Raw genomic sequence first — 14,943 nt, 5'->3', positions numbered from 1 at the left:
TTAGGGATTAGCAATTAATTAGGTTAAAGAGAAATCGAATTACCAAAGAATTGTAGTTTGATTATTGATGATTTGCTATAATTGTATCTTTGCATGATCAAGGTAAAAAGTGAAAAGTATTAATCCGGAAGCTTCAACATCTATAAAACCTTAACTCTCCTTTAATTATATTTTCTTTCAATACTAACTGTTTGCTTTTGTTATTTTACTGTTTATGTTAAAGCTTCTAGAAACCCTGATTTTGATTGTCTGACTAGAATAATTGATTGACCATTGATTTTTTAATCCGTTAATTCTTGTAGGATCGACACTCACTCATTGTGAGTTTATTACTTGGTACGACCCAATGCACTTATCGATGGTATTGTGGTGTAAAACCTGCATCAACATGCTTTCCTTTACTACTTGTTTTTCTTTCTTAATCTTGTATGTCATTGAGTAACACTTAAAAAATACCTTAGTGGCAAATAAGACTTCAAAGTGATGAGATTATAAAAAAAACTATCATTAAATCTAAAAATACAAAAATTTAAAACAAGAAAAAGTACTAAAGAGCGCATCACTTGGACTGAAATAAATGAGCCAAAAAACTCATAAAGAAATGTTGTGTAATTTGGGGCACCGTTTTGGACTAGACCCAAGTTCCTAGAAGCCAATTTGGCCTAAGAATGATATTAACGCAATGTAAAATGTTCCTAATTCATAATGGAGTAAAACTATGCTGAAATGAAGAAATCCAGTAATCTCAGATACTCTAAAACTATGGGATTGCAGGTTCATAGTATTAAAATATCCAATTATGAAAGAGTAGCCTAAACCGGTTATAGAATAGGAATAACGACCAGATCATGATGAACATTAACTAATACAATTGTTTTCTCAGTAACGGTAGTAAACATGCATTTAAAATGAGGAGTAAGCCAAAATAGATATAAGAGAAGCTACATTAAAAACACTCAAAAACACTCAACTAACTTAAGCACCAAAGTGTCATTGTAGATTCTTCTCTCGGCATGGTTTATGACTGGACAAGAAAGCAAGTTCCTCGATTTTCTATTTGCTCGAATATTTGAAAAACCTTTCGAACATTTTAAAAATGTTTCAATTATACTCTCCATGTGGGCAATTTATGACATGCTAGTGATATCACAGCCTATGAATGTCACATGTTAGTGACACGTATATGATTATCATGTCAGTATTTTTATTAATGATATTAACCATCAAACATATAATTAAAATATATTTAAAACAACATAAACAAATTTAAAATAAAGTATATTATAAGTATATTCTTAAAGTTTTTCAAAAAATTTCTGGAAGAAAAAGTATATTTTAACGAAAAAATTAAAAGAAATTATTACACTATAATGCTAAAAGCGTAATATAGCACATAGAAATTCAATCAAAAGTAAAAATAGCAAGACTAAAAATAGATCTATAAATGTAAGAAAAAGGCAAAGGCTCTAGGAACAAACAGTTGCTTTTAAAATAGAAGAATGTGTTTGTCTATTTATAACTATCATATAACTGGTAATAATGATTTCAAGTTATACCATCATTATTTAATCTAAACTCAAAATACAAATATATCACTTATTTGCACCTATTATGCTTTGTAATCTCAATTCACAAACATGAGTTTGCCTATTTCATCTCAGATGATCGGATAACACACTACTCTTTTGTCGCATTCATCCGACAAGAAGTTGACGACTATATTACATAAAAATTACTGAAATAAACATAACATATCACATATAAAACATCAATAATAATACGAAACGTAAATTTTAACTGACATTAGAATCATAAGGACACCACACAAACTAGCACACATATTTTTAAGTTCTAATGGGTTTGCACAATTGAAATTAAAACCATGGATCAACCAAGTACATCACAATGTATGTGTGTTAGATTCCACAATATGCTTTAATACGTGAAGTAGATTTCAGAGCTTCTTCTGAGAGAAAGAAACGGAGGTACCCGTAATGGTCAAAAGGCTTGTAACAAAGAGGGTTTTCCTCATCCACAAGCTCCTCTTGTGGTTCCATTATGTTATTAACATATGAAAGCAGCCCCGTAGAGTATCTATCTATCTTTGAGTTTACCAAGACACGGTGTTCACAAGCAGGTATTCTGTCATTACTCCACACCTGTGCCATGAAAATTTCAAGTTATTTACTAAGTCAGAGCAACGTAAAAAATTTTGAAGTATATTTCTCAATTAGTTGTGCCAAAAATCAAGTGAAATTATCAAAGACTGTGAACCTTGTTTCGTTTTAATTCTGCACTTTCTTTTAATTTTTTAACATTGGAGATTTATTTTTGTTATTATTAAAATAAAGGTACTTGGTTCGATTATGTTGAGAAAAATAATTCTTTTACTCATAAGTTTTCTCTTAAAACGATGTTATCAATAGGATTTGTTAGCCACTAAATACATTATTTCCTAGTATTTTTCTCATTAGTATTTTTTAAAGTTTTAAAATATTTATCTCCTTAAGAATATCGAAGTATCACCATAATTTTAAAAAATATAAAGTATATATCAATTATAATAAGTAAAATTTATCTTTTTTTATAAAAACCACTTCTTTTTTTCTCCGATCCTAACGGTATGATAATTGCATTTTACTAGAAAATGAAGTACATTGTTCAATTAGGGCCAACTAATTTTAAAATAGAAGGTTTGTTATAAAAAAGAAAAAATAATCTCTACTATTTTTAATTTTTTGAATTTTAAAATTAAAAATACAAGAGATTGGCTTGAGGTGGCTCATAATGTAGTTGGTTTCTTAAATTTTTTCATATTTAAAACAGTGAGAGAAAAAAATAGATGTTGTACTAGCTAGGTACATGTCAAATTTAAATGTGACTAACCTGCAATGCATCACCACCCATAACCAAATACAAAGAGGATGAAACACCAACTTCAAACCATTCCCCATTCTTGAGCTTAACCCCCAAGCCTTCTACCTTCTGATTTAGTATCGTTAGGAAAGCTGTGTCTGAATGAGGAGCCACTCCCAAGTTGCTTTCACCAACTTTTGGTGTTCTGTACTTGTAACTTCTGAGCACATAATCAGTTGAATCCAGTAAACATTCTAATTTCTTGTTCTCCAGTCCATAGCTTTCAAACAACATTCTTTTCACAACGTGGTCTAGTCCTTGTAATTGCTTTGCATAGGAATGGACACTTTTGCTACGTGTTGAGAGTGTAGTTAAATCACAAATATTCAGTCAATATATTTGATGACAAATAAATTATATAAGGATTTAATATTTTTATATATTTACAGCGTAAAAAACTGCTTATAGAGCAAAAAGACTAGTGTTGTGTATCAAGGTTAGGGATTAATTCATCATTAGACAAATCAATGGAAAAAGAGGATTCATTACAAGAGCAGCGAAAATTCTCTATATATACTAAAAATTAGATATTAAATTAACTATGATGTATTTGTGTATATTTAATTATTTATACATATTTGATTCACACATTTTTTAATTAAATAATTACCTAAAAAACAATCAAACTTGGTATAGCAGAATAATAATCAAACTTATAATAAACTAATAATCAAATTTATTTACAGGAATATACTTATGAAATGCTAAATACATACTTTTATACGTAATATTTGATTAGTGATTAATTCTGAGTGTATATATAACATAATTATAAAAATAAAAAATGGATAAAATAGTAAAAAATAAATCAAAAGCTAACTAAAACTAAATATATATGTGCATAAATATCTATCTAAAAAGAATTTAAGAAAAAGTCTACTTCTATACTTATAAACACCAGCTACGAATCTTTATAACTCCTTTTGTTTTTCCTTTTGTAAAGAATTTAAGAAGTTCAACTAAAAGAGTAAGAAACAAAGTAAAAAAGAAAATTACAAACCTTATTTACTAGTATCAAATTTAATTAAAGGTCAAACACGAGTGTTCATATAGAATTACTCTAAATTTGAAGTTCACAAGAAAAAGTTAATTACCAGAAATGATCATTCCCTTGAGGCCACATAACATGGGTAAACTTTCGACACTGATCTACGCTGAGCGGATCCACGATACCCACAGATTCATACAAGGGTATTCTAGAGAGTTGACCAGAATAACTAAATATAGGCTTCTCAGTGGTGCTCTTCCTTTTAGTTTCAATTGGAAGATCAAACAGTTGTTCCATTGCAGAGTAAACAGAGTCATAAACCTCTGAATCAACTTCGTCATACAGTGCGAGAAAACCACCATGATCGCCAAGCGCTGTACGCACAACTTGGCATGTTGAAACCCAAGAGTCACTACCAGGGTTCAGATTTTCGGTTGTGAAGTCTATTAGTGGTAACGAGGGATGAGAATTATTAAACTGTGTTTGGGATCCCATGATTATGATGATCCCTTAATTTTGGACTCTTTTAGCTCCCTAATTACCTAATGATTATTTTGTGTTACTGACGTTTTGTTTAGGCTATATAGCTAGCCTCGCTTGATTCATCAATGGTGCTTGGTTTCTTTTATCGCTTGATTCATCAATGATTTATCACTTGATATTATAGTTTGATTACTCCATTAATTTAAGTATATGAGTTCAATACAAATTCTATGAAAATAGTTTTCTTTTTATTCCACGGTATTTTTTAATAATTTGAGAGGTTAAGGACTAATTCGTTACTAATTTAAATTTTATTTAATAGTTTGTTATTGGCCAATAAATTATTTCATACACAAAGTAAGATTCAAATTCCTAATACTTACTTAAGTAAACGATTAAATTAATTACTCGACCTATCCAAATTAGTTGTTATATAAATATAACCGAATAACAAAGAAATATTGTGAGGTTATGGTAACGTGTCCTTCAAATATAGTAGTTTTGTTTTTTGGTATGATTCTCAATATTTATTGATGTATTTAACAAATAAATAACCATTATTAATCTGTCATTGCTTGATTTTGGGGGCCCGTATTTCCGTTCAGGACCACTAAATATGACGTCCTGGATTGATTTGATTAATAATAGTTTATTGATTAAGCATGACTGAATTAAAGAAACAAAAAAAAAAAACAAAATCATTAATCACTTAAAAAAATACAAATATAATGTTGATAAAATAATTTAAGTATGTGTTAATTTTGTAGTTTTCTACGATATTTTTTAACTGACAAGTCAATAATTAATTTAAATTTTATTTAAAAATTTATTGTTGATCATACACAAAATAAAATTTAAATTCTTAAATAATTTATTTAAACAGACTAATAAACTAATTATTAGACCAATCCGACTCAAATAATCCATCAACTTTATATTTACTTGATTTGATGAGGACCACAATTTATGACATGTATTGGATGTTTTATTGCAAAACAATAAAATTTTAATTATGTGAGATAGTATGTGCATTTTATTTTCAAACTTTTTAAAAACAGATAAACTAATTGATGACTACTCCTCGTCATTTCAATGTTCTACCTGCTAGTATAATAATAGTCATTTTCTTAATTAGTTGGCTAAATTATCCCCAACTTGAAGAAATTAAAAATAGAAAAAGGACAAAAACAACGATTTGAATATATTGATTGTAATTAAATATTTCAAATATTCAAAGCAACAATTATTGTGAATAAAAAAATATGCTTGTTGAACATACATTTTATTATATTCTGTAATCATAATTCATATCAATTACTAGTTAGATCTTTTGAAATTAGAGGTGACAAACGGATCTAAATTTGTTGAGTCGGTCTGTATAACCCATTAAAAATTAAAAAAGATAAAATAGGCTGAAAAATTGAGATTGTTACACATTAAAAGTCCACCTAACTCAAACTACTTAAACTGTGGGTTTTGACGGGCAGGACGGGTATTCTCGTTGGGCTGAGAGATTTTTTTAAGATATTCTAATTTAGTGTTTTGCACCACAAGAAATATCGTTAAAATCGATGGCAAAATCGACGGCTAAGCCGTTGATAATATAAAATTCGACGGCAAAATAAACGGCGTAGGTGGTCGCTATTAAGCTTGTTGATTTTTTAAAATTTTAATAAAATCGACGGCTTGCTTAGGCGTCGATAATAATTTAATAAAATCGACAACGTTTCTGTCTATAATATGAGTTTGAAAATGTTACCTTCTTATTAAAATCGACAACGTTGTCGTCGATATTATTAAATAAAATCGACGCCATTTTCGTCGATATTTGATTCAATAAAATCGACGATATTTTCGTCTATAATGCTTAATAAAATCGACAATGTTGCCGTCTATATTTAATTCAATAAAATCGACACGGTTGCCGCCAATTTAATTATTTAGATATCAACAAATTCTGTGTCTATATTTTGTTTTTTTTTGTCTATTTTAAACTTAAAAAGCGACAACTCTGCCGTCGATTTTAATAGTTATATGTTTTAATTATTTTTTTATTTAAAAAATAGTAAACAATTAATACAAATAAACTTTTAAATATAAAAATAAAATAGTAAACAATTAATACAAATAAACTTTTAAATATTAGATAATAAATTTACAAACTTATCAAAATAATAAATAATTCTCTAATATAAAGATTTAAGACAAAATAAATAAACTTAGACTTATATTCGTTTAATATTGTGAAAATATTTTTCTTGGTTGCTTTTTGTTTTTCTTGTTGGGAGCTCATAGCTTGTATTCTCCAAAATTTTTGAGATTCCAAAGCTTGTGCATCCAAATCTTGTTGTGAATTCCTTTAATTCCATCCATGTAACAAGCATTTGAAATTCTCAAATTCCTATATAGTACAATAACAACAAAACTCACAATGCAATGGGTGAGAACTCATAGAAGGAAAAGGAAATAAAAACAAGAGATAATAAGAACAAGCAAAATAGACTTCTAAAATTAGCAAAAAAAAAAAATAAGCAATCAATCAAACGCAAACTATTCACATATTCACATATAAACATATTTACAATAGCCAATAACAAGCACCATTACAACTCTCCGACAACGGCGCCAAATTTGATGATGGCCTAAAGTGGGTTCAGAATTTATCTCAAAATAAGATTGGCGTTGTAAGTATATTTCCAAATCCAACAATTGACCAATATCAAATTTAAATCTAAAAATGTCACAATCAATACAAAAATACTGGGATTTTTAAATTCCGGATTGTCTTCCCTAGGAATTGCAATGAAGTGTCTATTATTGACTATGGAAAAGTGGGGGTTGATGACATGAGATTGCAAGAAATATAAAGTGAAATGAAATAAAAAGGCAAGGAAATGGAAATGGCAAGAAAGGTAAATAACAAGAAAGTGACTTAACATGCAAGTAAAAGCAATGCAAATAGAATTTAAATGCCAAAAAGAGCTCTTGGTGAGAATTGGGTAATTAGGACTTCCTATCCTAGTTGTGGACCACAAACATGATAATTTTTTGTGGATTAATCCCAAGTAGTCAACCCTACATCGAGAATAAGTCAAAAGGACATAATTAATTTCAATCCACAAGTCCTAATCAACTCACTAATTAACTTAGTGAAAGACTAGCGTCAGTGGAAACCAAATTAATTAACAACCCTCACACAATGTGGAATGGACATCCACCACTCAAGTTCACTTAAACCACACAATTTCCCAACCAAGAGTGTAGAAAACTAGGCTAAAATCCTACCAAGCATTTTATCAAACACTTGGTAGGCATAGAAAGAAAGCATGATAAAGTGACGAGAAATAATAAATGCTACAACTACCAAGCAAGGAAAATAAAGATAGAAACTCAATAAAGCACTAAAAGAGGCATGAAACATAAAATTGCATTAAATGTAAATGAAAGTGACAAGAGTGCAAATACATAAAAGTGGCAAAAATAAAGAAAGTGACAAGATAAAGTAATGAAATTAAGACAATAGAACAAGGAAAAGTAGAAGAAACTAGATTAAAACAAGAATTAAAAAGAGAAATTACAAGAAAAATAAACTAAGAACCCTAATTTCTAGAGAGAAAGGGGAGCTTCTCTCTCTGGAAAAATAACCTACATAATGCTAAACTAACCCTAATTTCTCCCCCCTTGTTTCCACTTGAATTGGGGTTGAAATAGCTTCAGAAATGAGTTGGATTGGGTTTTGGGGGCCCAGAAATCGCCCCCAGCGATTTGCAATTAATGAGCTCACGTGCATGCAATCATGCGTACACACGACCTACGGTGCGTAGGCATCTTTGCGCAAAAATTCCATCGTGCGTACGCACGACATTTGGTGCATACGCATCCTTGCACGAAGTCACCGTTGTGCGTACGCACGCGTCACTGTGCGTACGCACCTTTGCAGAAGCTTTCCTACTTCATTTTCTTCATGATTTCTCCCTTTTGCATGCTTTTCTCTTCACTTCTTCCATCCCATACTTGCCTTGAAAACCTGATATCACTTAACAAATACATCAAGGCACCAAATGGGATTAAAGTGAATAAAATTGACTAAATTAAGTACAAAAGAACATGTTTTCACTTTCAAGCACAATTTAGGAAGAAATACCAAAAGCATGCTATTTAGGTGAATAAATGTGGGTTTATGTGATGGAATCCACTCAAATCATGTCCTCATGTTAAACCAACCAAAGGAGATGAATGAAGGGGTAATTATTAATGCAACTACCTACATGCATGTAACTATACTAAATGCTATCTATATATATCTATACTATGATTCCTATTGAGTTTGGTAAAAACCAACAAAAGAATCTCAATCAATCCAAAATAAAAACTTAGGGCTAAGACAAAGCAAATATAGCAATATGATCAATGTCTAAAGATTTGATTTGAAAATTTTCAAAAATTAAGTTCAATAACTTGAAAGAAGATACAAGATAAGGAATGGAAACATAGAATTGAGTGATTGAACCCCTCAACGGATGTGTTTACACTCTAGTCGCTCAGTGTTTAGAGCTTAATCACTCAATCCTCCCTTAATCATGTTTCTCAAAGATTTGCAAGTCATCTAACAATCAACTAACATTTGATGCGTGAATGCAAATATCATGAGGACTTTTGTGGGTTGTAATGGGGCTTAGGTAAGGGTAGGATTAACATGGTTAAGTGGCTAATAGATTGGATCTTTGATTAGCTCAAGTATCCCACCCAATCCTATATCATCCTATATACATAACAAAACAACCTAACTACCCATTTATCCCTTTTCTCACATTCACTCATGCATGCTTCTTTTCAATTCAACCACATATGCATCTCTTACTTACATTCTTATTATCATTTTTTTCTTTTTTTCTTTTTCTCTTTTTTTCTTTTCTTTTTTTATTTTTTTTCAAAAATTTTTTTTCTTTGATTACCAAAGAGGGATGCATATATTTTAAGTGATAGATGCGTGAGTGTTTACCCATTTTTCCAAATATTCTCAATGAATACCCTAAAGCACTAACTACCAATATTTTTCCACAAATTCCCCCACACTTGATTAACACACACACTCAAACCCAAGCTAATCAAAGATACAATTCAAGGACATAATGGTTTTTCACTTAGGGTGAATGATGTGCTTATAATGAGAACAAAGGGAAATTAAAAGGCCCAAAAGTAGTTTGCAAAGGTAGATGTAAGGGATCGCCGTATGGGTTAGTGAGTTCAAATTCAAAGATGGCCTCAATCATACTAAATGCAATTCAAAACATCAAATATAGGACATATAGACTAAAGCAAATCTAAGATCACAATCATAAAAGGAGTATAACACACAAGAACAAAAATGATGGTTGAAAATATGTAACCACACAATCAAAGCTAAAATCTCACAAGGTATTTGTTCAAGCTCTTTTCTATGTTCCATAAGAAAGATCCTTCAAGCAAGTTCAAAAACAAATTTTCAAATCTAATCAGTGGAACACCTTAAAAGGAGATTTCTTCAAATTCTTTGTTGTTTTACGAAAATTATTTACTATACTAGGCAACATGCAAATATAACTATCATAAAACTATAATCAAGCAAAGATATATACAAACAAACTAAGCAAAGCATAATGTAATAAAATACTAAGCAAATATTCACAAAAATATACTAAAAAAAACTAGAAAAATAGTGCAAGTGTTGAGAAAGAAAGATTTATGCCCCGAAATTGCGGATCCTTCCCTACACTTAGACGTTGCATGGTCCTCCGTGCATGCACACAATCCGGGGGTGACGAGATACTCTAAAAGGCTCCACCTTCATATGGTGGGCACCGGGGCTCTAGGTTGCTATAGAAAACAAGAATTGAGAAAAAGTTAGATGTGTGGTATGATAAAAGGCAATATGTGTGTCCTAAGTGTGCGCGCACTTTAGAACATACACATTGGCCGGGTGAAAACGACAACCACATAATCAAAAGAGATAGCATGTTCCTCAATTAAATATCCTAGAGTGCAAGTAAAGAATAAGCAAGAATGAATGCACAAATAACCCTAGGTAACCACAATGATGATATGTCACCATGTCATATTTTTCTATGTTTTTTCATACAAGAAATTGATGATTTGTGCTTAATTATCGCATGATTTTGTGTTTAATTGGTATATTTCCTTGATCTTTTGATTTTATAAATTTTGTAGAAAATAAGAAGAAAAAGAAGCAAAAAGAGCACAAAATAAGCTGAAAAGAAGAAAAGAAGAATTTTGGACACACTTTGAAGATTGAGCACACTTTAGAGCTTTATGCCACGCTTTTAAAAGCTTGGCCCATGACCATGAAGCCGTGGCATGCATTAATGCCTTATGCATGCATATAAGCCAATAAATCATGGCGTTGCACAAGTGAACACTAACGTTCATCAATTGAGTGAATGCATGCAAGTAATATTAGTTCAAGGCATTAATAAAGCATGCATGCACTTAATTGAGAAAGAATTGAATGAATGCAACGTTAATGCATTATTAAGTAAATATAAGCATGCATGCAAGAAATAATTCATTAGTAATGCCAATGGATGAACCAAGGCGTTAAATGAATTAATTGGCATTACTATCAACTACACCAATGGAAGCATGCATTAAATTTACTTAGTAAATTAGCCCAACGTTTGCGCTCACGTTTGCCTCAAACGTGAGGTCAAATGTTGGTAGAGGAACACCCTGGAGGGAGCTAGCGTTTGCACCAACGTTTACCTCAAACATGAGGTCAAACGTTGGCTGATGAATTGATACCTGGGAGGACTCAATGTTTGAGCCAACGTTTGGCTCAAACGTGAGGTCAAACGTTGGCCAAAGAATGCCTTGGAGGAGATCACGTTTGAGCTCACGTTTGACCTCAAACGTGAACCCAAACGTGAGTGACAGCAGCTGGCCTTCTGCATAATGCCACACACGAAGACGTTTAAGTCAATGTTTGCCTCAAACGTTGACTCAAACGTAAATGCTTCTTAGTCCGATTCACAAGTGGATTTTTTTCCAAGGCCAAGAGCAATCAACAGAGGCTATTTTCAACCCAAATCCATCAAGGCCAAAAGCCTAATTAACACCACTCAAAGGCACAAGAGATAGTTAGAATAGAAATTTCATTTTAATTTCATTTTTATTTTCATTTTGTAGAAAGTCTATATAAAGCATCATTTTCATTTTAGAAAGGAGGTTGGCTCTAATAGGGAGCTCCATTTGGGAGAGGCTGGCTCCAATAGGGAGCATTAGGATTAGAGAGCTCTCTCTTTTAGTTTTTATTTTTGTTTTGAATCTTGGGTGGAGAATTGAAGAAATTCTGTTTCAATCTCACCTTGAGAATTCTCTCTGTTTTCTTCTTCTGCAAACTTTTAAGTGAATTGTGATTTGAATCAAAGTTTTCTTCATTGCTTTCATCTTTAATTCTTCTGCAAATCGTTCTCTGTTGGATCAAGGAAGGAATTGAGATCTAGACTTTCTTTCTAGTCTCTTTGATTTCCTGAAATCTTCAACTTTATTTTGTAATTGAGCTAAATTCAATTCTGTTTTACTCTTCCAAGAAATTTTGCTTTGCTATTTAAATCTACTACATTTTATTTCATCTTCTACTTTTCTGATTGAGTGCATCTTGAATTCTCTTGTTTAATTTTGAATCCTAAATCCCAATTCCTTTTATTCTTCCTGCAATTTAACTTTCCAGTTACTCAATCTATTGCTTTCTTTAATTTCCAGCACCCACACCCTTTACATTTAATACAATTTACATTTCTTGTCATTTAAGTTTCTATCAATTTATGTTTATTGCACTTTAAGTTTTCTGCCCATTTTACTTTCTACAACTTTAAATTTCTTGTCATCTACATTCTGTTGGTCACTTTTCACTCAATTCATCAATGTTAGCTTGACTAAACTAATCACCCACTAAAGTTGCTTGATCCATCAATCCCTGCAGGATCGACCTCATTCTAATTGAGTTATTACTACTTGATGCGATCCGGTACACTTGCCGGTTAGATTTGTGTGTTGGAAATCCATTTTTCCACAAAAACACCATCAAGTTTTTGGCGCCGTTACCGGGGATTGATTAGATCCACAATGATTAAGTGGGTGAGAAGTCTAGATCAAGCATTTTTTTGTTTTTGTTCTCTGTTCTAAGTTGAAACCAAGGTGTTTGTGTTTTTGCCTCACTAAGAAATTCTCTCTTTGTGACATGAATTTCAATTCTCATTGGTGTTGTGTTTTACAAAATCAAAATGGAGTTCAACTCATCTTATAATCAAACAAATTTTATGGGATATTACCCATCATCACCAATCTCTAATGATGGTTGGGAATATCAGCAAGAAAATACAGATTATGAGCACTCCAATCCATGGAGATTTGCTTCAGAGACACAAGATGAGCAAGAGAATCATATGGGATATTTCCCTCCACCACAAAATGATTCAAGTTATTATTCTAATAGTGGCTGGAAATATCACCAAGAAACTACAGATTTTGAGCAATCCAATCAGTGGGGATACGCTAATCAGGATAATTCCATGGAATACTACCCAACACCACAAAATAATTCATGTTATTATGCTAATGGTGGATGGGAGTATCAACAAAGAATAAACAAGTATGAACACCTCCCAGAGCCACAAGATAATTTAAACTGCTATAACAACCACTCAGATTGTGATTGGGAGGGTCAAAATCAAAGAGATCTTGATGATATATACTGTGTTCATCAAGAAAAATCATCATTGGAGTATGCTTTCGATAAGTTCATGCATAATTGTTCCCCAATGCTACAAAATGAACCATACTGTGATTACAATGATTCACATTGTGGATGGGAGGATCAAAACTAGAAAGTATTTGACAGTTCATACCCCACTTATCAAGAGCCATCATCACTTGAGCAAACCTTCAATTCACTTATATAAAATTGCCCAACCTCACCTCCCAGTTCCTCATTTGAAGATTGTTCATCACTTGATTATGCCTCAACACAAAGTCTCCTTAAAGATCCATACAATTCATTCCACCAACCACAAAACTTATTTTATAATCCACATGATTCATCCCATACCACTCAAAACAACTTCACCAAAGTACCACATATCCAGAAACTCATTCTCAACCTTCATCTTTTGAGCTAATAGCTGAGGATCCCCTTCAAAAATTCAGAGAATTGTTGAAAAAACAAGAACAACTCATGGAGGAACAACAACAATCCTAGAGAGAAAAAAAATCCTTCTTCAGAAGATGGATGAGCATTTTGAGAACAGAGGGAAACACTTAGAACCACTAAGCAAGAAGAATGAAGATCACTTGGTAGATGTGAAGGAGAAAGTGGAAGAGCAAGACGAGGAGGCTACTGTATCAAGTGAAACTCCAATGGAGAATGAAGTGGTGAAGGTATTTGAAAATGAAACTGTACTTGAGGAGACAAAGGAACATGAACATTCACAACCCTCACAAACTTTCCTTGAATCTGTGATCGAAAAATATGAAGAGGAGATGAAGAAATCTTGGGAAGAACAACAAACCTCCTCCATGAAAGTACTATTAAGTAAAATGTTGAATGTGAATGAGGAATTGGAAGAACGAGAAAGTAAGGAAGACAATCAAGAGAATCCACACTCAAGTGAAGCAGAGAAGCACATGAAGAAAGAGCCTATTGAACCACCATTGCAAGGAATTCTTGATGAAGACAAAACTCCAATAATCACACAGCAACCAAGTCTTGAATCCAAAGAAGTGAAGGCAACTAACAAGAGCACCAATCCTATCCCTGATCCAGCAAGCAAGATCAATCAAACCATTTGCAAAACGAAGCTTGCTGAGGAAAGGCCAAGACAAGGGACAGTAGCTGAATCTTCTCCCCCCTTGAGGTCATTCCTCTTAACCAACTAGAAGAAGAGGAAGAAAGTGAAGAACAACATGTCAAGCTAATGACACTAAAAGAGCGCTTGTTGGGAGGAAACCCAACCTTGGGTAACATTTTATTTCTTTGTCTGGTTCATTTTCTTTGTCTGTTTAGTTAAATTTCAATAAATTGGCATATGATCACATTCTAAGTTTGGTGTTGCCCTGCAACAAATTATTTTCAATCCCTTTGGATGATTGCATCAATTTTACATGGAAGTGACACACTAAGATTCTAAGTTTGGTGTGCCACTTACTTTTTTTATGCAAATCATCCAGCAACACCACTTGTCTGCATAATCATAATGCCTTTGAAGTGTTATCTTTCATTTAGTTGGACAATTTTAGTTTTCTTTTTGTTTGAGTCATTTTCTTGCTTTATTAACTGTTTTTGTTAATACATCACTAAGAGATCCTTATTCATGACAGATTCTTTGCTTGGTGATTGTATTTAACATATAACAGTTCCTTGTATTTAGTTTTAGTTCAAATAAATTGACATATGGTTGTATTCTAAGTTTGGTGTTGCTATGTAACAAAATTTACTTCCAATTCTTGCTGGATACTTGCATCAATTCCAAGTGAGAGTGTCACACTAAGTTTGGTGTGCCACT

General features: G+C 32.1%; 1 protein-coding gene across 1 annotated transcript; it reads right to left on the bottom strand.

Annotated features, from left to right (window-relative positions):
- Positions 1-1,736: 1,736 nt before the first annotated feature.
- Positions 1,737-4,610, bottom strand: LOC112744643 (probable 2-oxoglutarate-dependent dioxygenase AOP1). Its single transcript, XM_025794325.3, has 3 exons — positions 4,011-4,610; positions 2,887-3,208; positions 1,737-2,159 (listed from the first exon to the last, which is right to left on the bottom strand). The coding sequence occupies exons 1-3, from the start codon at positions 4,397-4,399 to the stop codon at positions 1,917-1,919; spliced, it is 954 nt and encodes a 317-aa protein (XP_025650110.1). The 5' UTR covers positions 4,400-4,610; the 3' UTR covers positions 1,737-1,916.
- Between the last annotated feature and the right edge of the window lie 10,333 nt (positions 4,611-14,943).

The sequence above is a fragment of the Arachis hypogaea genome, chromosome 2 (genome assembly GCF_003086295.3).
Source record: "Arachis hypogaea cultivar Tifrunner chromosome 2, arahy.Tifrunner.gnm2.J5K5, whole genome shotgun sequence".
Classification (NCBI taxonomy): Eukaryota; Viridiplantae; Streptophyta; class Magnoliopsida; order Fabales; family Fabaceae; genus Arachis; species Arachis hypogaea.
This window is presented reverse-complemented; position numbering and strand designations above follow the sequence as displayed.